Source organism: Malus domestica, chromosome 06 (assembly GCF_042453785.1).
Source record: "Malus domestica chromosome 06, GDT2T_hap1".
NCBI classification, from domain to species: Eukaryota; Viridiplantae; Streptophyta; class Magnoliopsida; order Rosales; family Rosaceae; genus Malus; species Malus domestica.
This window is the reverse complement of record NC_091666.1, coordinates 26,766,902-26,790,394: the sequence shown is the minus strand read 5'-3', so window position 1 is coordinate 26,790,394 and position 23,493 is coordinate 26,766,902. Positions and strand designations below refer to the sequence as shown.

General features: G+C 37.0%; 5 protein-coding genes across 5 annotated transcripts; 2 read left to right on the top strand and 3 right to left on the bottom strand.

Moving 5' to 3' along the window:
• The first annotated feature begins 2,134 nt into the window (after positions 1-2,134).
• Positions 2,135-3,311, top strand: LOC103437504 (NAC domain-containing protein 83-like). Its single transcript, XM_008375981.4, has 3 exons — positions 2,135-2,413; positions 2,525-2,796; positions 3,006-3,311. Exons 1-3 carry the CDS (start codon positions 2,233-2,235, stop codon positions 3,231-3,233), a joined length of 681 nt encoding a protein of 226 aa, XP_008374203.1. The 5' UTR covers positions 2,135-2,232; the 3' UTR covers positions 3,234-3,311.
• A 4,236-nt stretch (positions 3,312-7,547) lies between these two features.
• Positions 7,548-9,153, top strand: LOC103437503 (uncharacterized). Its single transcript, XM_008375980.4, has 3 exons — positions 7,548-8,219; positions 8,320-8,429; positions 8,515-9,153. The coding sequence occupies exons 1-3, from the start codon at positions 7,652-7,654 to the stop codon at positions 8,674-8,676; spliced, it is 840 nt and encodes a 279-aa protein (XP_008374202.1). The 5' UTR covers positions 7,548-7,651; the 3' UTR covers positions 8,677-9,153.
• Positions 9,154-10,305: 1,152 nt separating this feature from the next.
• LOC139187599 (uncharacterized) lies at positions 10,306-14,719 on the bottom strand. Its single transcript, XM_070823661.1, has 2 exons — positions 14,313-14,719; positions 10,306-14,259 (listed from the first exon to the last, which is right to left on the bottom strand). Exon 2 carries the CDS (start codon positions 11,142-11,144, stop codon positions 10,467-10,469), a length of 678 nt encoding a protein of 225 aa, XP_070679762.1. The 5' UTR covers positions 11,145-14,259; positions 14,313-14,719; the 3' UTR covers positions 10,306-10,466.
• On the bottom strand, positions 11,352-14,474 carry LOC103437578 (uncharacterized). Its single transcript, XM_070823257.1, has 7 exons — positions 14,313-14,474; positions 14,102-14,183; positions 13,772-13,863; positions 12,854-13,662; positions 12,647-12,796; positions 12,232-12,538; positions 11,352-11,756 (listed from the first exon to the last, which is right to left on the bottom strand). Exons 1-7 carry the CDS (start codon positions 14,472-14,474, stop codon positions 11,352-11,354), a joined length of 2,007 nt encoding a protein of 668 aa, XP_070679358.1.
• A 118-nt stretch (positions 14,720-14,837) lies between the features above and the next one.
• LOC103437502 (uncharacterized) lies at positions 14,838-23,015 on the bottom strand. The gene is made up of 3 exons (XM_008375979.4): positions 22,619-23,015; positions 20,156-20,366; positions 14,838-19,771 (listed from the first exon to the last, which is right to left on the bottom strand). Exons 1-3 carry the CDS (start codon positions 22,778-22,780, stop codon positions 15,030-15,032), a joined length of 5,115 nt encoding a protein of 1,704 aa, XP_008374201.1. The 5' UTR covers positions 22,781-23,015; the 3' UTR covers positions 14,838-15,029.
• Positions 23,016-23,493: the final 478 nt, after the last annotated feature.

Here is a 23,493-nt window from a genome sequence, read left to right as displayed (position 1 = left end):
CAGTTACTCAACATAACCAAATTTTTGTATAGGGATTATTGATTTACCAAGTTATCATGAACTTTAGGTTTTACTTGGCTTAGTTTCTTTCTCGGACGTTTCATGTACTTGAGACAATATCCTTTTAAAGCAAGTATGTACTATCGATGTTTGATTTACCAAGTTATCATGAACTTTAGGTTTTACTTGGCATAGTTTCTTTTTCGGACGTTTCATGTACTTGAGACAATATCCTTTTAAAGCAAGTATGTACTATCGATATTTCAAACATTAAAACACTTTTCCAAATAGACATGCATAAATAACGTGCAACTTTTTAAACGAAATTAGGCTATGTATTATATATATATATATATATATATATTTTTTTTTTTTTTGAACCATTGCTTTATATTTATTATATACTATCAAATTACAATTGTATATTTTCTGTTTGTAATTCGTTTTGTTTAAAAAAAAAATGGAACCAACCGGTGACTTCGTCATAGCAGTCCACCCTTTTGGGGGTGGGGACTCATAGCAGTCCACCCGTACCAGAAGTCGAACACATGACATACCATGTAGAATAAGGATTTGAAATTCGTTCCCAATCATTCAACCACTCCATGGTGGTTGTAATTCGTTTCCTTTAATATAATAAAAAATGCGGCAAAACGAGATAGTCTTGTTTGCATATGAGTGGCACACTACAATAACATTTCAACTGAGGTGGCACACATTGATGCAATTTGCAGTAAAACCTATAGTTCAAGTGATATTGGTCCCTTTTATATATGATTAATGTTAGAGAGATTACATTCAAGGAATTGACAAAACATATATCACTTGCTACATCGTGTATAGTACAAAAATATAAATTCCTCAATTCCCTAATAATTTTCTTTATTTATGTTTTTTCTAACATCACTTGAGGTAAATAATTTTGTGTGTTTTTTCATATGTTACTTTCACATAGTTTTACTTACTAATTCTTCCACATATAGTTTACTAACAGTTTATGTGTTTTTCCATCTAGGTAATGAGTTAAGCATGCCATCGGATGACTTCATATGAATGAGAAATACATCACCTGTCCATTTCGATTAATAATGAGTAATATGTGTCCTTACCTGAAAAAAATTCACCGAAGCCTCATAACTCCAATATAATATAACTGATTAGCTCAATGATGTTTTTTTTTTTCAAAAAAAAAATAAAAAAATAAATTGTTAGTAACTTCACCATGGTAGTCCACTTTTCCAAAGATAAAAAAGACTCACTGGTTAGCTCAATGCTCTTTGATTAATTGCTTGTTAACATATCTTTCACATGAGATGCTCTTTATAACAAGGACATCGAGATGTAAGAATTTGCTTTTTTCATCACAAATTATAGACATTACAAAACAAGAAATTAAATGATCTGTAAGTAAGTCAAAGTTTTTTAAAGGGTTGCTATATCGATATAAAGCTTCACAAAAACTTCATTTTATAATTAAAAACGCTTAAAGTCCCGTTTTAAAGCAAAAAACTCATAAACTTAAATGTTATTGTACCAACTTTTCTTATACTCGACTATTATTGCACAATAAATTTAGTGTTTTTTCAAGTCTTAGTTTTATAATGATGCGTTTGGATGATAAATTTAAAAGTTTCATAAACTTATAACAAATTTATTACCGATGCACCTATAAAATTTAGATAGAACAACTTGAAAGTGACTAAATACAAAATTTTGAAATGACATATTTCAAGGTGTCAATTTGAAAAATCTTTTATTTAGCGTTTTTGGTAACACATACATGTGTAATGTTTTTATAGTAAATTTCTAGTGCTTGAGTAGTTTATGTTGCTAGTGTTTTTATAGTGCATTTGTAACGATTGAGTCTAATTAAAATGTCATAAAATTTTAAAGTTCCTCATCCAAACATAGCACAAGTGTGTCGTGATTCACTGCTAGCAGCACCAGTTGTTTGAGAATAAACAAATTAACTATTTTTTAATTGTCAAACATCAAAAGTATTCATCCAGTAATACTGTAATAGTACTGTTGTCCCTTTCTATATTCACACCGTTAGGAATCATTTTTCTTTTCTTTTTCTTGTACAACCACTCAAAAAGATACCATCTCCAAATTCTTCTCTTGTTCTATCTATAAATACTCAACATGGTTGCTTCACATTTTGCTCATCCTTGACAGAGTCCAATAAGTTCCAAGAAATAAAGGCCTTTGCATTTTTCATTTTTCAAAATAATGGACAAGTTCAAATTTGTTAGAAATGGGATGATCAGATTGCCTCCTGGTTTCCGATTCCAACCAACAGATGAAGAGCTAGTTTTTCAGTACCTGAGATGCAAAGTCTTCTCATGCCCACTTCCTGCTTCCATTATTCCCGAGATCAACGTTTGCATGTATGATCCTTGGGATTTGCCAGGTCAGCACACAATACATATACATTATCACTAATCACTTCGCTTAGTTCTGAATTTTTTTGGTCATTTTTTCACTTATAAAAACTGACAGTTTATGTGCGGTATGTTTCCAGGTAATTTGGAACAAGAGAGGTATTTCTTCAGCAACAAGGAGTCAAAATACCGGAATGGAAACCGAGCCAACAGGGTGACAAGTTCCGGTTACTGGAAAGCAACCGGCGCAGATAAAAAGATTGTATCTTCAAGGAGGAATCATATTGTGGGAAAGAAAAAGACTCTAGTATTTTACAGAGGGAAGTCTCCACATGTTTCTAAGACTGATTGGGTCATGCATGAATATTGCCTTGTGAATGCAGAAACTACAGCTTCCATTCACGCAACTGAGGTGAGTTTAGAACGAGGTTTGTCACAAACTCAATAATTCAAGAGGATATTTGACATGAACACGTGGGTTAAGCCAAATGGTTAAGGCAGTATGCCCGACTCTTTGCACTTAACTGTTCGAATCCCACCCCCTACTTGTAGATTAGAATATATACCGTCTTATTAAAGGAAAAAAAACATCAGTTGACACTCTTAACTAATTTTATGCAGAATGCTTTAACGCCAAAAGGAAATTGGGTTTTGTGTCGGGTTTTTTCTAAGAAAAGAAGTGGCAAGATGAATGAGGAGATTGTGGTGAATTACAACAGCATCAAAGTTAACAATAATGCGAATCCTGCATCTTCTTCCTCCTCTTGTTCAAGTTCAAGTGGGATCACAGAAGTAACTTCCCCAAGTGAAGAATGTGGTGAAGAAATCAGTAGCTGCCCTAAATTTTGATCATATTAATTAAATGTAGCATCGTTCTTCGTGTGTCGTGTTCGATCATGATAGGAAATGAATCTTTTTTTCTTGGAAGATATTAAGAGTATTCATACTATGTTTTTGTACCACATTTTCATACCATTTTAGGTGGCATTTAATGTGGACAACCACATCATTTGAATTAATCATATTTTTAAATTTAGTTCATTATTTAATAAAATAATAATTGAGAAAAACTCATTAATTAAATAATGATTGTGGTATACGAGGAGTCTTTCTTCTTTCTTTCCTTAAGTTTTGCAAATTTTTCAAATAATGTGGTTGACCACATCAAATAGGTGGTATAGCAATATAGTATAAAAACATGATAAGAATAACATTACTCAGATATTAAAGTACTTCCAGAAACTTTAGTGCTCTGAGAGATTGGTGGATGTAAAAGTTGGTAACGTTTAGAATACTGAACCCAATTCTCAGCATCCTCCTTTGGAGAAAAAATTAATATAGCTTGGGCTACCCAATTAGGGCATCTTTTATACCGGGCGTGGGACCACAATACCGAGCGTCTAATATTCTTGTGAAAGCTGCCCTAACAATTAATGAATTGCTTCAGATACCCTCACACAAGTTTTTTCTCTCTTCTTTGACAGTATAACATGCATGGTAATCTTCTATAGATAAAGTAAATTAAAAATATGAATAGTGATTTTGGTGTATCAAGTTTCAACAAAAATATTTGGACAAAAATACTCTTGAGACAAAAAATTTCAAATGCATCAAATAAGATAGGGGTGTTTTCGTCATTTTAATAGTATTTTTTTAATAATAAATTTTTTGGTAGTTTTTTTTAATTAGTACCTCACAATAGGTTAGCAATAATGTGATTCAATTTCTCTATTTTTAAACACGTTCAAAACATTTTCAGAGGCTTGTAATGCCAGTTATAAAAAATATCTTTCGCACGTGGATAATAATATGATTAAATAAATTGTCAAATGATTGTTTTTTGGGTAAATTACACTTTCATACCTCAGGTTTGGGGTCCCTTTCAACCTCATACAACAACTTTAAAACATTTCACTTTCATACCTCAAGTACTATTTACATCCGTTAGATTTTCCATCCATTAATCCGTTAAATGCTGATATGGCTGCCACATTTGTGCCACGTGGCTACCAAATGTCTGCCACGTGGCAAATAATTTTTTTTTTTTTTTAAACCTGAATTTTCTCAAAAAAAAAAAAAAAAAACCAGATCTGCAAGAAGAAGAAGAATAGGGAGGAAGAAAGAAAAAGAAAAACAAAATTGTCCTCCCCCACCCCCCAGCGACCCAGAAGAAGAAGAAGAAGAAGAGGAAGAAGAAGAGGGAGGAAGAAAAGAAAAGAAAAAAAAATTTGCCCTCCCCCCCCCCCCCCCCGAACCCAGTGACCCAGAAGAAGAAGAGGGAGGAAGAAAGGAAAAAAAAAATTTGTCCCTAACCCCCCTCCCCAACCCCAGCGACACAAAAGAAAAGTAGAAGAAGAGGAAGAATAAGAAGAAGAGGGAGGAAGAAAAGAAAAAAAAATTTGTCCCTAACCCCCCCCCCCAACCCCAACGACAAAGAAGAAGAAGAAGAGGAAGAAGAAGAAAAAGAAGAGGAAGAAGAAGAAGAAGAAGAGGGAGGAAGAAAAGAAAAAAAAAATTAAAATGTTTTTTTGCCACGTGGCAGACATTGGCAGCCACGTGGCACAAATGTGGCAGCCACGTCAGCATTTAACAGATTAATGGATGGAAAATCTAACAGATGTATTATATTGAAATAAAATAGTACTTGAGGTATGAAAGTGAAATGTTTTAAAGTTGTTGTATGAAGTTGTAATAAACCTCAAAACTTGAGGGGCTACTGTGTAATTTACCCTTGTTTTTTTTTAACAAACGATATTATTTACACTAAAGGGGAGGGGGTGGGCTTAACCTCATAATGGGTTAGCAATAATGTGATTTAATCCGCTGTTTATTAAATATTATTTTCTCTATTTTTAAACATGTTCAAAACATCTTAAGATGTGTGTAATGCTGGTTATAAAAAAAAGGTATTTCGCACGCGGATAATAATGTGATTAAATTAATTGTCAAATGATTTTTTTTTTAACAAACGATATTATCTACACAAAAGGGGATGAGCTTAGCCTCACAATGGGCTAGCAATAATATGATTCAATCAATTGTTTATTAAATATTATTTTCTCTATTCTTAATGTAAATTCTATAGAGACCGATTTTATTATGTGAATTCAGTTGTTTAAATTGGTTTATGAGGGGTTTCTTCTAGCATATCTAAAATTATTCATTTACTTCAAATATTTGACAGTGTTTTTTAAATAATTAATTTTTTTGTACTTTTTTTAATTAGTACCTCATAATAGGCTAGCAATAATGTGATTCGATCAGCTGTTCATTCAACATTATTTTCTCTATTTTTAAACACGTTCAAAACATCTTATGATGCGTGTAATGCTGGTTATAAAAAAGGTCTTTCGCACGTGGATAATAATGTGATTAAATTAGTTGTCAAATTATTATTTTTTTTAACAAACAATATTATCTACACTAAATAGGTGGGGGATAAGTTTAGCCTTATAATAAACTAGAAATAATTAAATGTGGGGTCTCGCCAATTTTACGAGGCATTCTCGTAAAAAGATAAGGGGAAGGGCTTATTGCTACAGGAATCTCTAGCTTTTCATTTCAAGAGGTAATTGATTTTTCGGTCAGGATGATAAGATAGAGAGGGCTAAAAAAGAAGCAAAGCATATATATCAACTTTGCATAAAGAAATCCTTTTTTGGAGAGCACCAGGTCCAAAATGAAAGCCATGCCAGCAGCTAGAATCATATGACTTTCATTTAAGCTTCTTTCCTAGTTCTAAAAGTTGAAAATAAGATATAAACATTTACACACAAAAAGAAGAAAAAAAATTTATTAGAAAATTAATAAAAAAAACCCCTCGTAAAACTTTTTTTTATTTAACTCTTAAACAGCTTTCTTTATCATTAAAGGCACGTTTCTTTTATTATTAAGAACACTTTCTTATTATTAAGGACATTTCTTTTAAATCAAAGCCTCATGAAATGAGACTCTCTTTGTTTTTTGTCCTTGTAATATAACAAATAACATCCTTAATAATTGTCTAAGTGTTTTTCAATAAAAAAAATTTTGACGGGAAACTTTTTATTAGTTCTCTCTAAAATTATTACCTATGAAGACTTTGTTTGGATTCTTTGCTTAATATATAAAAAATTCAATTTCAGGTACATATAATAAGTCTCTTCATTGTCTAATCAAGAACAATACCTATAGTTTTTATTCCAAACAAAAAAATTCCAAACTTGAGATTTCTTCTCTAAATAGTTATATTTGGGTGGGAATTTGGTTAAATCGGATTTGCACCATCAGCCCATGAATTCTTGGCCGTTGGATATGCACCATTTTAGCTAGATGGGTATCTAATGACCAAATGGTTTTCCGTTTTCGTTCGCCCAATTGCTGGCTGGGACGGACGAGATTGAAAGAGTGGAAGCTAGTCCTGTCGAGTTCTAATTTTTTAGAGGAGAGTTGTAAGACATATATGTTGAAACTACTCTCTAGAAAAACAATATTCTTATTAAAATAGTTGCAAAGTTCCTTGAGTTCTTAATCTTCGTTGTTTTTTTCATTCACTCTAATGTCTAAAACTTAGTTGAGTTGTATATGTTCCGTTACTTTGAATGAGTAATAGATCCTTATTTATACAAAATAAAAACTTAGAAAAGAGAGTGAAAAAAATAAGGAGATTTTGTAACATGGCAAAAAAAACTAGCTTGATATATCAAGAAAAGATTTGAAGTTTCGAAGCTGAAAGAATATAATTTCTAACTCCACTATTGACTAATTATATGACATTACATTTCCAATCAAAATGTATCTGAACGTAAAATTCGTCTCTAACAGAATGCTTTGCCCTAATTATGGTTTATAATTGAGATTTTGTTGAAGCTGGCAACACACTGTTGGCAGCGATAAACATGAGCTGACATACACATTGTTGCCAAGCACTGCGGATGACTCTTTCAACATTCGAAATACATGGCCCCAAGACAAAAAAAATTCCACAACCACAAAATTACAAATATAGTAAGTTTGTTTGCAAAACCCAATATTTTTCTATAATTAACCAAACCAAATCTCAAACCATATTTTTATAGTTAATCAAACCAAATATTTGCATTATTATTATTTTTCGGTTGCCTAACTGTCAAGGAACATGAAGTTTTATCCTATATAACTAATTAACTGCCTTTGACCTATCTCTTTCATATTCTCCCTTCTAGCTCATAATTTTCCAAATCTAATTATCTTCTACGTCTCTTCTTCCTACCGCTTGTGGCCGCAATCCCCCATTGTTGTCCTCTCCAATGGGTGACCAAAATTCAAAGCTCACCCCAGAAGCCGAGGCTGTGCCTCCTAGAATCCTTTCCCTCTTGCAGAGACGCTTCGAGGAGATGAAGAGCCGGTCCAAGGCACGAAAGCTAAAAGCCGCTAGTACTCTCTCCAAGAAACAGCTACTTAAGGACTGTGCACAGGAGGAGGTTGATAACTCTCTCCTTCATTCGCCGCAGTGTTCACCAGAGTCTGACAAAATAACGTTTCCGAAGATACCACCAACTTTGGAGAACAAGTCCAAGGTTGCACCAATCTCGCAGGAGTGTGACAAAGGTACAAAACAGGTTGACGATGAGGACCAAAAGAAGGAGCAAAGTAAGAGAGATGGGACGGAGTGTAGTGTTGAAGATCATAAAGAGCCAAAGGGTGTGAATGTGTATATAGGAGGGGTTTTTGCAATGGAGGACACCACAGAGGGAGAGGAAGAGGACGAAGATAATGAAGATGGTACGCAGAGAAACAGAGAATTTTTCATGTGTCCCGCGTCACCAAGTTTTAAAATTTATTGCATGGAAGCTCTGGAAATTGAAAATGATAGCAGTAAGTTTTTACACGTAAAATTGGATGCAACTTTTTTTGTAGCACTTTGTATTTGAGAAAAAGATATGAACATTTTTGGAATTGATGCATACAAATGCAGGCAAGTACGACAGCACAACGGACGAGGATATCAAGCACAAGAAATCGCCAAGTGCTGCTTCTGTAGACTGCAGTGTTGATAGCCTAGCGTCAACGACTGATCACCACGATGTAAATATCTTATGAGAAAAAAATATACTAATTAAGCAGATAAAGTTTGTGATCTTGTTCTGAAATGTTTCATGTCATGTTCCAGGGCCAGGTAACAAAGACAAAGAAGAAAGGAAGGAGAAGGAGAAGAGTACGAAATGGATTCGGAGTAAAGAATCTATTGCACATTAAAGGATGCTACTACCTAGGTTGCAGTGGTGGCCACGACAGAGCCACCTATCTGGCCGAGAAATCTGCAGCCACTTGATCACGCAAGGAACTGTGAGCTTGATATACATTGTTGATCCATTCCTTGACAGCGGTTGGGGTCTACTGTTTCTCTAACATGATATCAGAGCTGCGGTTCCAAGAGGCCTACGGTTCAAAATCTCCAAGCCACCACACCTAATCACTTGTCAAGTTAATTAACCTGCAGGGTCGGGGTTGCACCTATACAGTCGTGCAGGATGAAGCTGCATGTAAGAGAACGTGTTGGCTTGAGTGATTTTCTGCGAGGAATGAACACGAAGAGTGATGGTCATTATTTTCGTACTTTTCCTTCGGTCTCTTTCTTGTTCTTGGCCATGAGACTTTCATTTTCCTGCACTTCTGGGCCATGACTCTCTAACTCATGTCCTTCAGACCAAAATTTGTGTCCCAATGTAAATCAGTAGAGATGTACATTGTGATTACAGTGGACAAAGCTCTCTTGCCTGATATATATGCATCAGGACGTTGTTCTTAATTATATACAACAAGAAAGATCAAACAAACAAAAATGAGAAGTACTTAACCTAAGTGATCACAAATAGGATAAAATTGCTCTTCAGAAGCTGAAGACATTAGTTGATTAAGCTACCTTTTAGCGAATATTTAAAACCAGTGAGTGCAATGAAACATTATAGTAAACGGTAATTAACGTAATGAAAGATCAATCATTTGCTCAACATACAAAAAGCACGAAACCAAAGCAAAATAAAGTTCAAACCATAACAATGTTCTAGCACAAAGGCCAGCTTGATCAGCTCAGAAAGTTGCAAAACTCTATCATACTCTTTAATTCCTAATAAAAGGTAAAATGTGCGTCAAGAAGCTTTTCTTTTCGACTTCCTCACGGCATTCAGTTCTTCCTAGCAAGACGGATTGACAGGCAAGAACCTGGACTTACGAGAACTGTAATGATTACCAAGAAAGAGAAATGCATTAACAAATGCAGCGGGAATGAAATCAAGAATCCCGAGTCCACTTCTTGAGAAGGAGAATTGTTTCCCTTGATCAAGAAGAAATAATGCCTGAACTATAAAGGGAAAGTTTGTCACCATCTCTGTCTGATAGAATGCATAGATCCCGGGTGACGAGTTTGGTCCTCCGCCTAGGCGTTCACCAATGGGAAGTACGAGCGTTATCATCCACTCATCCAAACCCGTTCTCCTATCCACTCTGAATTCATCCTTGACAGGAAACTTCCGAATATAATAACTGCATAATTTTCTGTGCTCACTGACCTTTATCCCTATTGGACTTTCAAGTGTTTTGCCTTAAACAGGTCGGTGAAGATACTCGACCAAAGGGCTGGCTACATGAGTTGATTATATTTGATAAATTTTCAATTAATTTAGCCTTTCTTCTTCCTTGAGAATCTGTTCACTAATTTCCCCCCTTTTCATCAGTTTCCAAGGAGTAAGTGGAAAACCAGCTGCTTCCTCTGCTCACATTTCAATTTATGAAATTTTCGTTGTACATTTTCTTTAATCTATCATTTCTACGAATTCGAAACTGAATCTTTTTTAATTAGTTAGCAGCTTCTGAAGAATACAAAGCTAAAACTTAGGAAACTAATTCAGCAATCATAAAACGGACCAATTAGTAAACTGCACAAGGTTGTAAAAAAACCAGATGAGAAAACATGGTTCATAAGTTCATATGATAGTAGAAGCAAATCCAGTTGTTCAAAATAACATGAGAATCCAACGGTAAAAAACCACACAACCAAAACAGCATAACATAGAGTTCACTTCATCTGCAGAGAGAGACTATTATTATTGAAAAGAAACATAACTAGATAGAAGGGTAGGCAGAATTCAGAAACTCCCCATCCTCAACGAAGATCTGCAGATTCTTCAACTTCATCAAGAAATCAACAGCTTCCTCATTGAATTCTAGCACAAATGCCAACTTGATGAGTTCAGAAAGTGCAGGTATATGTTCAGTGCACTCCCACAGCACACACTCAGATATTGCTTCAGCAAAATAGGTAGCAAACTCAATGGTACTCTTCTGTCCGCCAGATTTGTCCATCTTCTGGATGAAGAATTTGGAATTCTCCCTGTCCCACCGTATCTTTCGTGTGCCTTTCACATTCAAAACTTCACCAGAAGATAGTGGCAGATCATAGCTCACAATGATTGGTTCAGGTGTCTCCACAACAGCAATGTCTACAAGACCTTGGACAGCTTTCTGCCTCTTCTCTACTTCCATCTCAATGGGAGGACCAGCTAGAAACCCAAGAATCAGCCTCAACAGCGTTTTCCCCATCAATTTCTTCGTGGGAATCATCAGTAGTTCAACATCATCTGCGAGGGATGATTCTACCTTCTGCACAGATTCTGAAATAGTGCGAACACCAATTTTCTTGTAGATTTCAAGCACCCTAGTCCGAGGCAAGGAAGCCAAGTTTGGCTGAGGGTACCTGTTTGTAAAGATACTGCAGATGAAGGTCATCTGCAATGAAAACATCCTCCTTGTTGCACAGCAAAATTCCACCTGAGCCAGAATAAACCGGTACTTTCACCACGGCATCAGCAAGACTTTTCTCCATCTTCAAATTCCAGTGCTTCGAAACATAAAGCCAGAACATGCAGCATTGATCATGAGACAATCCGCTTTCAGAACTTTCCCAAACTTTCCAGAGATTCAAGTAATCATCAATAGAAGGGTGGGATCTTATTCCAACAGCAGAAGAGAACAAACCAAACAACTTTTATTTTCTTTCAGAACCCAGATCCTTCCAGGAGCCTCTCCATCTGCCAGTGGCACCCACTTAGAGTCACTCAAGTAACTATATACTCGAACAAATGTCGAAAACTCATCATGTAGATCAAGGTGCCTTGCAATCAAGGCACCTCCCTTTTTCACTTCGACAATCACCCCAATTGCAGCGAGCTCCTTTCTGTAGGTTGTAATTTTAGAACCATAGAATTCTTCATCAATGAAAGGCCCATCAGTTTGCTTTAAACGCGATTTCGAATCAAACAACAAGCACTGGTCAGGAGAATGGTAACCAACATGAGTCTTCAACCATGCTCGAGAAAGTTTTCCCCTGAAAGCCTCCGGAAGGGAGTAGGCATTCTAGTGCAATAAAATCTGTAGGCATTCAAGCAATGCTAGTGCACTTTCTCGAGAAATGCAGGTTGGATCCTGAGGAAGATACAGACAAGATTCCACGAACTTGACTCCGTCCTTGAATTCCACAACCACCCCCAAGCTCTTCAGTTCGTTCTTAAATGCATGAATGTTCTTTCCATAATGATTTTCAGAATCATCAATGAATGGGAGAAGACATGGAAGAGATGGAATCCCACTCGGGACCAGAGAGAATGCACTGTTTGGGAGATCTATAATCACCAAGGCGAGAACGCAGCCACTTCACCTCGCGAATGCAGCTCTTAAAATCTGCAGGAAATTTAAATGGAGTTACATTCAGTGTTCTGTAACACGAGAATTGATGCAACATTTTCTTTTGAAATGGAAGTCGAAGATGCATGCATGCTGCTTGAAATAATGAGCTCGAAAGGCACATGCATTTAAGCATCAATAGAAGAACCTCAGGTGTCCAGGAAGTCAAGCAAGAATGTGACTTGAGGTTGTCAATTATCAGTTGGTAGCATTTGCTGAATGAGACCGCCACCCCAAGCAACTCAAGTTCTGTTTTGAACTGACAGATTTCTTCTTTACCATAGAATGCCTCATCTATGAAGGGAATGTCACTAATTTGCGAAGCAACTGTCCACTCATCATCCGACAGGACAGATCCAACCAGAGACCTGAAGCCAAGGGAAGTTTTAAGCCACTGACCATCTTTAATACTGCTGATAAAATCGTCTGGTGGAAGAAGTTTCTCTCTCAAAAATCTGATGAAACGTAGTACAGAAAATACATTGCCACGGGTTAAAGAGGAAGCAGCAGCAAGAGACATGAGATGCTTCCCCATATATTCACACGCTTCTCCAAACTCAAACCTGACTCCAATTTTTTTCAGCTCCTCCTTGTAATCGTTAATCTTTCCATCATAATGACTTTGATCAATCAACGGTATATCAACAAAAACAGAGCTATTCTGCAAAAGGTTTCCCGATGATGACTTGAGAAGAAATGACTGCGATGGTGGTCTGAAACCAGGAGAACCATTCAAAGTAACTTTCTGCCAGCTACCTTCTTATACACACATCAAGAACTTCTGAGGGATGCTAGCTTTACGCATGAGCTGGCGAATCCAGTCCAAAAGAAAGAATACATTTTGCTTATTGAGTGGTGCAGATAAAGATGATATACCATCGCTGACAACATTCAATCCTTCATAAGAGCTCTGAACGGGCAGAAACTTGACCATACGAGTCAAGCTAGAAACTGGAGCATCTTCTTTAGATCTGACAAGCGAGATAAATGCATTCAAAAATGCAGTTGGAATGCAATCGAGAATCCCCTTATTCCATTTGCTGTCCAGAAGAATTGTTTCCCTTGATGAGGCAAGAAGAAAATCGGCTTCAATTATAAAGGGAAAGTTTGTCACCATCTCGGTGGGAAGGAATGCATAGACTCCAGGAGATGTGTTTGTTCCTCTACAAAAGTGCTCTCCAATTGGAAATGCAAGTGTGATCATCCATTCATCTACATCATTTATCTTATCTACTCTGCACTCCCGCCTGACAGGAAACTTCTGCTTCCACATATAATAGCCGCATTCTGCATCAAATTTGTAGCCATTTTCTTTCGCAGAAAGGTGGAGTGTGTAGGATTCAGCATCTATGTTCTTCCTGGTGACAAAATTAGTCTCACTTGATATTGCTATCGCACTTACAGTGTTGTGCCTTGGATCCACATTGTCTTCCCTAACCGAGAGTCGCTTAATCCTTGATAAGAACAAGAGAATTTCCGGATGCATGCTAGAGAGTTGTTGCTTAACGGCTTCAACCTTGTCCGCCTTCAGAGGTAAGATCAGTGTTGAGGTTGGAAGGGCAGAACCAGAACCATATATCTGTTTTATTTCTGAAAGAGTAGGGTTGCATCAACCCATTCCGGGACTATGTAGCCAACATTGCAGTGCACACAGGGCTCTTCACTGAACCTTATTTGATATCCGTTACTGAAAATGTAAGGTTGCGCGGTAATGAGAAACACGCTTTTGAACCCAATGTTAGATTAACCAGAAATGCAGTTGAATTAGCAAAACGGAAAACTAACAAGACATTCAAACAGAGAACAAAAACTTAATTCAGAACGCATAATAAACATGAGATAGGCATGATACCATTATCAAAGCAGTATTACTATTACATGACTCCGATAAGAGTACATAATTCTTTGAAACAAATGACATTTCAAGATGGAAATATTGATACTTAGTGGTCATAAACTCGTAATAAAAAGGACTGGCATGCAGAATATATAGAAGCATCTCGTGTATATACACATACCTTTCTCCCCAATGTAGCCGCAGTTCCTGTTGCCTTTCTTGGGGGAACGCCCAACACTGCAAATGGTGGAACGCCCCCACGGCTGTTATATCCCGGGAAGTTATGACAAACTCAAGTGATGGATTAACCCCTTCTGGGTACTCATTATCTTCTGCATTCTGCAAAATAAGTAGTACACTGTGAACCATTGATTCATATATTCAATTGAAACCTGGATGAGTTCCATGAGGAAGTGAACATCCTTAGCGTAGAGTTCAGCAGAGAGATTCTTAACAGCCTGGTGAAGATCCTCAGTCAAAGGGTTGGCCTCTTCCCTTCCAATGGAGAACTTTGTCTTCCTTATCTCTTCCACGTGCACTTTCGGAGTACCCATTGACGAATCAATTGCCTCTTTCAGTTAAGCTTCAGTACTTCACGGACAATCAGAAGTTGTGACTTGAGAGAAATTGAGAATGATCAATGAGTTGTTTATATATGAGAACGAGAGAGAAAGTAGAAGTTAATTATATTGATAAACTTCAATTAATGCATGGATTAGCTTAATTAATTTTGTCTTTTCAACTTCCCATGAGAATCTGGGACGTTTTATCTTCATGAAAATTTATGACTCTGTCAACTACAGCGATAAATCCATGTATGTAGGTTGTGATTAAAGGTGGTGAACAAAAGAATATTTATGAATACGTTGAATAGATAGGGTGACAAGTTAACAAAATAAGCTATCAACGATCAACCGTCCACAATCACAAGAGAATCACATTAACTAATACAGATTAAAGTTCACAGCATTTATATATTGACAGATTATCGGAAAATCACACTAATTATTTACATTGAAACCACACATTATATCAGTAAGACAGTGCTTAAATTAAGGACACAAACTAAACCTTAAACAACAGCAAAGGGAAGTTTATAACATATCTAGTCAGAAGGCAGAGTTTAGAAACTCCTCATCCTCGACGAAGATTCCCAAATTCTTGGACTTCATATAGAACTCAACTGCTTCCTCATCGAAATCCATCACGAATGCCAACTTGATCATCTCTGAAAGTGCAGGTATATGATCAGTGTTCTCCCACAGGACACCAGAGGTTATTACTTCAGAGAAATATGTGGCAAACTCAATGACACTTTTCTGCCCTCCAGACCTGTCCATTTTCTGTGTGAAAAATGCACACATTTCTTTGTCCCACCGTATCATTCGGCTTGCCCTTACGTTCAAAACCTCTCCGGAAGACAATGGTAAGTTATAGCTTACATTGATTGCTTCGGTTGTCTCCACAACAGTAAGACTGAGAAGGCCTTGCACAGCTTCATGCCTCCTTTCTGCTTCCATTTTGAAGGCGGGATCAGCTAGAAAACCGAGAATGAGCTTCAACAGCGGTTTCCCAATCAAACCATCCCTTGGAATTACCCGTTGTTGCTCAATGCCATATTCTAGGGGCAGTTCTTCCTTCTGTACAGATTCGGAAATAGTACGAACACCAATTTTCTTGTAAATATCAAGCAATGTAGTCCGAGGCAATGCAGGCAAGCTTGGCTGAGGGTACCAAACAAATAAGGGATGAGGAGAAGACTGCTCAAAAAGATCCTTGAGTAGCAAGTCATCAGCAAGAAACACATCCGACTTGTTTAGCAACAAGATTTCATCTGAGCTGGAATTAACAGGCAGTTTCACCAAGGCCTCAGTAAGAACTTTCTCTGTTTTCGAATTCCAGCTCTTTGCAATATAACCCCAGAACTTGCAACAGTGCACATGCGACAATGTTATTTTGGAGCTTTCCCAAACCTTCCAGAGCTTGCAGTAGTCCTCAATAGAAGGACGAGATTTTACCCCAAAAGCATACGAAAAGAACGCTAGCAGGTTATGCTCAAAGTAGGTCTCCAGGACAGTCAGCTGCAAACCAAATAGCCCGTCTTTGTCATTGATTACGCATTGATCAGGACTAGCCCACGCTCCATTCTGATTTCTATTCGGAATCCAGATCCTTCTGTCAGCCTCGCAATCCGGCTTCCACATAAACACATTCAAGTACTCATATACTCGAACGAAAGTAGAACGTTCATCATGAAAATCAAGGTGGCTGGCAATCAATGGACATCCTTGTTCCACTTCAACGATCACCCCTATTTCAGAGAGCTCTTTTCTGTAAGTTGTAATTTTAGAACCATAAAATTCTTCGTCAATGAAAGGCCCGTCAGTCTTTTTCAGAAACAAATCAAATTTAGAGTCGAACAACAAGCACTCGCTCGGAGGCCTATAACCAGCATAAGTCTTCAACCATGGTTGAGAAACTCTCTTTATAAATGCATCTGAAAAGGAGTAATCTTTCACCTCCAATAAAATATGCATGCATTCCAGCAATGCTAGCACATTTTCTGGGGAAATGCTCCTTGGATTCTGGGTAAGACAAACATTAGGAGGCACAAACTTGACACCATCCTTGAATTCCACAGCGACCCCCATGCTCTTGAGCTCCTTCTTATATTCATGAATATTCTTGCCATAATAATTTTCAGAATCGTCGATAAAAGGGAGACGAGATATTGGAGAGATGTATTCCCAATCAGGACTAAAGAGAATGCACTCTCTTGGAGATCTATAATCACCCCGACGAGTGCGCAGCCACTTTTCCTCCCGAATGCAGCTTTTCAGATCTTCAGGAAATTTAAAAGGAGTTCCCTTCAGCTTTCTACAACACAACAGAAATGATGCAACATTTTCCTTGGTGATGGAAGTCGAAGATGCGTAATGCTTGAAATAACGAGCAAATACTTTTGCAGCCTCCTCATAATCAACAACCACCCCTATTTTCTTCAACTCATTTCTGTAGGAAAATATGTTGTCTCCATAGAAATTGTGATCGATCAATGGGAGACCACTAAACACCTGAAGAAGGCAACCCCATTCCTTATGAACCAAGAGACATTCATGTGGAAACTTGTAAACATTGTTTGCTTTCAGGCACCTTGTTCTACTCAATGTTTCGACAATCTTATCAGATGAATTTGAGATCTGCATAATTATCAGCAATAGTAGAATAGCATCCGATGTTAGAGAAGCTAAGCATGACGGTGGCTTTAGGTGGTCGATCATGAGTTGGTAATTTGTGCGGAAGGAAACAACCACACCAAGCAACTCGAGTTCTTCTCTGAAATGAAGAATTTCTTCACCGTAAAGCTCCTGATCAATGAATGGAATGTCACTAATTTTGGATGCAATTTGCCACCCTTGGTTGAACAAGACAGATCCAACTGGAGACCTGTAGCCATGGGACGTTTTAAGCCAACTCCCCCTTTTAATACTGGATACGAATTCTTCTGCTGAAAAATAGTTGTCCCTCAAAAACTTGATAAATTTCAGGATTGAAAGTACACTGTCTATAGTTAAAGTGGATGAATCTGCGAGAGACATAAGACGGTCCCCAATAAACTTGCATGCTTCTGCGTACTCAAACATGACTCCAACTGCTTTTAGCTCCTCCTTGTAATCATTAATTTTCTCCCCATAATAACTCATGTCAACCAATGGGATATCAACAAAATTAGATCCACTCTGCAGAATGTTTCCACATGATGATGTGAGTATGAATGACTGCGAAGGTGGCCTAATGGCACCCGAATATCCATTCAAATAAACTTTCAGCCAGTAACCGTTCGCTATGCTTTTCAAAAACTTCTCTGGAATGTGAACCCTCTCGTGTTTCAGGTGACGAATCCAGTCCAAAAGCAAGAATGCATTTTGCTTCGTCAGAGTTGAAGACACAGTTGGAATACATGCATTGGGAGCAGAAATAGAAGGGACATCCGAAGCTGCGGCATGATCTTTGAGGAACTCAAGGAGCCGCTTCTCTTTTGTAACTTTACCTGCAAAGTGACCTGGTTTTATGTAATCTTCTCCTAACTCGACGTAGCCTTCTTCCATCCACAGATTTGAATCAGTCAAATCAGCCCATTTGCTTTCATAGGCAGGGACAATAAGCCCTCTCCTTTGTCTATTAACGTAGCCGTAGTTATTCACAAGTGGCATTTTACTACATAAATCATCAACTTCGTAAGCAGGGATATACTTATTGCACAATGAATGATACAAAAAGTGGGCATATGCAACGACAGGTTTCCGCTCATTGCCAAGAGAATGATCGAGGCAAACTGCATACTCGTAAACACTTACAGCAGCAACCTTCATTTCTTCTGCGAACCATTTCAGCAACTCCTCCTGCTTAGAACATGACTGGAGAGCTTCCTGGGTTATTTCTGGCATAAAAAGAAGTTTTGCTGTGGATATAAATTCCTTGTTCCAATCAATCAACCATGAGACATGACAAGAAAGACGGGATAGGCAAATCTTCTTTTCACCAATCCGCATTGCACTTAAGCTGCAGAATGCTACACTCCCGTCAAAATCCACATATTTTATCAGTGGAATGTTCTTGATGTTGGTACAGTGGAATGTCCGCCTCCAGTTATCAGAAACAAACAATAGAAGCTCCAAATAGACATCTTCAGACACTCCGGCAACAATATCGGAACTCTGAATGCATTTAGCATACCACTCATCGTGAACTGGTTCAACTCCAAGGAAATTCAGAATGTGATCATACTCCTCTTTGTCAAATGAATCACACAAAACATATCTTCCATGGGAAGAGATGTTCCCCAAGCTAACCCTTTCATCGCTCGCCTTTCTCAAAATATTCCAGAAAGCAGGCAACAACCTACCCACTTCGCGAGGTTTATGGAAGAACCTCTGCTTGTGTGACTTGGTTGGTACAATGTCTTCCTCAATAAGCAGTGCTTTGATTGACTCCCTCACAACATTCAATTCATCATAGGGGGTGTTCTGGACAGGTAAGAACCTAAAGTAAGGAGGCAAACTAGAATCTGGTGCGTCTCCTATAGTTTTCACGAGCGAGGTAAATGCTTTGAGGAATGCAACAGGCACACAACTAAGAATTCCTCGATTCCACTTGCTGTCCAAGACAATACCTTCTCTTGATGATTGTAACAGAAAATCTGCCTGAATTATGAAAGGCAAATTTGTAAACATCTGAGTTGGAAGGAATGCATAGACCCCGGGTGAGCTTGTTCCTCTATGAAGGCGCTCCCCATATGGAAATGCTAGCGTGATCACCCACTCATCGACCTCCATTCTCCTCTCCTCTCTGAACTCTTGCCTGACAGGAAACTTCTGCTTCCACATATAATAGATACAGTTTTTGTCGTCATCACCATTTTCTTCTGCAGAGAGGTGGAGTGTGTAGGACTGAGCATCAATGTTCTTCTGCGCCACAAGATCAATCTCACTTGATATTGATATCGCGCTCACAGTGTTGAGCCTTGGATCCTCATTATGTTCCCTAACCGAGAGCCGCTTAATCTTTGAAAGAAACAAGAGAACTTCCGGATGCATTCTTGAGAGCTGCTGCTTCACAGGATGGACCTCGTCAGGCTTTAGAGGTAAGATCAGCGTTGTGGTTGGAAGGGCAGAACCATAACCATATATCTGTTTTATGTCACATAGAGTAGGGTTTTCCTCAACCCATTCAGGAACAATGTACCCGAGATTGCAATGCAGACAAGGCTCTTTACTGAACCTTATCTGATAGCCATTACTAAAGATGTAAGGCCGATCTGTGATCAGAAACACACTCTTGAAGCCAATTCCTGTAGATTAACCAGAAACATGATTGAATTAGCACAACAATGAAAAATCATAACTACCAAATAAGAAAGAAAACACATATAAGCTTATAGGCATTCCAAACTTCAGTTGCGTACTTCACCGATTAATATATAACAGTCATCATGTAAAATATCACCTAAATTTTGATATCTGCAGAATAATTCCAATCAAAGTACTAATTTTTTCTGTATCAAGCATACCATAGTATAGCATATAGTTCGCGATGGACGACTGAAATGTGAACTCGCAGAGAATTATTAAATCTTGGAACATTTCTATAACAAACATGTGCCACATTGTATCAAATGAAACATTGCGTGGCTTCCATAAAGTTAGGGGAAGTAATGTACTGATAATGCACATACCTTTCTCTCCAATGTAGCCGCGCTTCCGGTTGCCTTTCTTGGTGGACCGTCCAATGCTGCAAATGGATTCTATGTTCTTACGTGAAAATCCCTTCTCATTGTTGAAAATCAGCAATGTGGCAGGAGCCCCTGTGCCGGTTATATCCCTGGACGTTACGACAAATTCAAGTGACGGATCAACGCCGTCTGCGTACTCATTGTCTTCTGCATTCTGTGAAGTAAAATACAACATGTTTTGTTATTTCAATCAAACCATATAAGAAACAAAAGTTAAATCTTTAAATTGTTCATAGTGGCATATCGATTAAGATTAAGATTCACAAGCATATATCTTTACAAAACTAAATTATTTCCCATTTCCATTCGATTAAAACATTGAGAAATCGAATAGCATCTCATCCAATGTAAGCTTTAACAGTTTAACTTTACTGAATGTATTAAACGAAATTAAAAACCTTCAAATGCATTATCCAGCACACTAATACCTACATGCATGCGCATACAAACGTAACAAACCTACATAAAGTCCATAATCTTTGTTCAAAACGCATTTAGTTCTTGTGATACAAAAAAAATATTGGGGAGAGGGGGAATTGAACACGTGACTCGGGATTGCTCTTTGCCACTTGAGCTACAAGCTTCTTGCAAAAGCATTTACTTCTCTTTTCTCGGCAAGGGTATATTATAAAGGAAATTGATTTCCGCATTTAGCAAGGTGATATTCTAAATTAAAGTGATTTCGGCACACCCTTTTCCTATGACACTCCATATTTATTTATGACATTTGAAGTGAATGAATGAAAGAAAAAAAAATCTTATTCTGAGAAAGAATTCCTAGTCAACTGACCTAACCACTTTGACAAAAAAATAAAAAATAAAAAACTGACCTAACCACATTAACACCAAAAACAAAATTCATCATGCATATTGATGTCAAATATTTAGAGAGACGGATCACTAGCCTACTCTTAACCACACAAAATTGTCTCAACTCAACTACTGTATTACTAGGTGTTGAGTTTTATAAGTATGGTTTGGAGTGAACCAGTGACCCATCTTTCTGAAAATCTGAAATAAAATCAAAGCGTACTATTCTTTCGATACGTCCTGGACTCGATTTACTGGGCTTGAATTTGCATCTTTAAGTTGAGCTTTCAAAAAGTTACGCTAACTCCAACTTTAGGATATTGAGTTAATTGGGCCTCAAAAAGTTACAATAGCTCTAATCCCTGAATGATGACTGGGCTATGAAAAAATTGTGTTAACTCTGGTACAATGGAGTTTTTATCATATATGGCCAAATTTTAGCCCCAGCTTTCATAAATATCAACTTTTGGAACAAATTTCATACATAGTCAAAATCACTTTTGAATAGACCCAAATACCCACAATTAAACCTTTTTTTCTGTAACGTGTGCCAGCTTTTCCTCTTAATGAATGAGCAGCAAGTACGCAAAATTTCATAGGCCTACAATAAACTTGGATTCACTGGGAAGAAAACTGTTGTTCGAATATATCAACCTTTAGGAAACTGCAAATTATACAAGTCATATATAGTTTCGTTTTCATACTAGGAAAAAGAACAAAACTCCCTTTGATACAATACCGGTAAAAACAAGCGAAAAAGCTCCAATCAACTCTTATGCCTAACAACATGTATTGATAGCGAAAAATCTTCACATGCTGTCGGACATGTATTGATCTAAGAAAGGTTAATTTCTTTGGATTACAGAGATTTGGGTCAAAGTACACAATTCTTCCAATCCTCCATTTAGGAACTTGAGGTAGTGACTGTTATTGGTAGTGTCCTTCACATTTATATGGTGATGAAACGACTGCGAAATCTACTTTCCGGCAGTCAAAATTAGTATTTTCCAGAAATAAGCCAGTAGTCCTTTTGTATGTATTACATGAGTTGGAATCGAAAGGAACTCCGAGGATTTTAGGTCTAGTGTAACTGGGTTTTAATTTTTAAGGCATTTAGGTCTATTTAGGTGTATTTTTGGTTATAATGAAATTTTTTATAAAAAATAACATTTATGAAATTGGAGGGTAATTTTGACTATAGATGATAAATAATCGGTACGGCACTACAATGACTTGACCAGTTTTCCATGTGGGAATTGATTTTTCTTGTGACCATGTGGGGTTGGAATTGATTTTTCTTGAGACCATGTGGGGTTACTCACAAGAGAGCATATTGAAAAATAGGATCATAGATACAAAATAATATACAATTAATATATGATCAAAATTGTTGAGGCCTTTTGTGGTATTAAGAGTGAAAACTCTCATATATTATTTTGTCATATGAAAGATCCTATCCTTCAACAACTGAGTGTTTTCACAAGGAGTGTGTGTGTGTATGTATATATATGTATAATATATATAAATATGTGTGTGTGTATATGTATAATATATATGTGTGTGTGTGTGTGTTATAGGAATGGGAATGCAAATTACCTGAATGAGTTCCATGACAAAGTGGACAGATTTGGTATAGAGTTCAAGAGAAAGATTTTTAACCGCCTGATGAAGATCTTCAGTTAAAGGGTTGAGTTTTTCTTCACCGATGGAGAACTTTTTCTTGCGTATTTCTTCAATGTGCTCTCTTGGCGTTGCCATTTTCGGTACGGTCGACGGGCGATCACAAAGCCACAGCCGGCTTTTCAGTTACAGAGAGATTAAACAAAGTCAGAGAGAGAGCAAGCAGGGAGGGCAAGTAAACGAAAGTAAACAGAGAGTCAAGAGCGAAGGTGGGACACTAATAACTCCTTTTCCATGTTGCAAAGGAATAGGGTGTTTATATATAAAGGCCAAAATTATTTTTCGGAATGGTTAATGGAACCCAAAAAAATTTGAAGTATGCATTTAATTATTTTTTATACATATTAAGAAAAAAATGCCTTTAAAGGAAAAAATCTCCATTTTTATAAAAAAAAAATTGGAAATATGGCTCTCACACCACATTGAGTTTTAACGATTCGAATTATCTATTTTTTAAGTTGCACCTCATAGATCATCTTTACAAAATATTAGCCAAATTAAAAATATTTAAGACAACTAATTGAGTTCAAAGAAATTAACGACATTTTATTCTCTAAGAAACATTAAAATTTCATGGTGATAATTAAATAAGTAAATGGTTTCGAATTGAATTGAATTGAATTTTTATAAGAATTATCTATAAATCAAGACTTACAAAATAAACGATTCGAATTATTGAAATTCAATGTGAAGTCGATCCCACAATTAATTCATATTTAAAAAAAAAAACAGATATCTTCTTATAAAGGGTCTGATTAGGAAAAATACTTTTATCAGAAGTGAATAATTAG

Coding starts and splice junctions, on each gene's coding strand:
- LOC103437578 (XM_070823257.1), bottom strand. CDS start 14,474: ATGGGTACTCCGAAAGTGCACGTGGAAGAGATAAGGAAGACAAAGTTC. Junction 13,663..13,771: donor CGCGCAACCTTACATTTTCA/GTAACGGATATC, acceptor GAAATAAAACAG/ATATATGGTTCTGGTTCTGC. Junction 11,757..12,231: donor TGACTTCCTGGACACCTGAG/GTTCTTCTATTG, acceptor TTATTGCACTAG/AATGCCTACTCCCTTCCGGA.
- LOC139187599 (XM_070823661.1), bottom strand. CDS start 11,144: ATGTTTTCATTGCAGATGACCTTCATCTGCAGTATCTTTACAAACAGG.
- LOC103437503 (XM_008375980.4), top strand. CDS start 7,652: ATGGGTGACCAAAATTCAAAGCTCACCCCAGAAGCCGAGGCTGTGCCT. Junction 8,220..8,319: donor GGAAATTGAAAATGATAGCA/GTAAGTTTTTAC, acceptor ATACAAATGCAG/GCAAGTACGACAGCACAACG. Junction 8,430..8,514: donor CAACGACTGATCACCACGAT/GTAAATATCTTA, acceptor GTCATGTTCCAG/GGCCAGGTAACAAAGACAAA.
- LOC103437502 (XM_008375979.4), bottom strand. CDS start 22,780: ATGGCAACGCCAAGAGAGCACATTGAAGAAATACGCAAGAAAAAGTTC. Junction 20,367..22,618: donor TTGTCATGGAACTCATTCAG/GTAATTTGCATT, acceptor TTTACTTCACAG/AATGCAGAAGACAATGAGTA. Junction 19,772..20,155: donor CGGCTACATTGGAGAGAAAG/GTATGTGCATTA, acceptor GTTAATCTACAG/GAATTGGCTTCAAGAGTGTG.
- LOC103437504 (XM_008375981.4), top strand. CDS start 2,233: ATGGACAAGTTCAAATTTGTTAGAAATGGGATGATCAGATTGCCTCCT. Junction 2,414..2,524: donor TGATCCTTGGGATTTGCCAG/GTCAGCACACAA, acceptor GTATGTTTCCAG/GTAATTTGGAACAAGAGAGG. Junction 2,797..3,005: donor CTTCCATTCACGCAACTGAG/GTGAGTTTAGAA, acceptor AATTTTATGCAG/AATGCTTTAACGCCAAAAGG.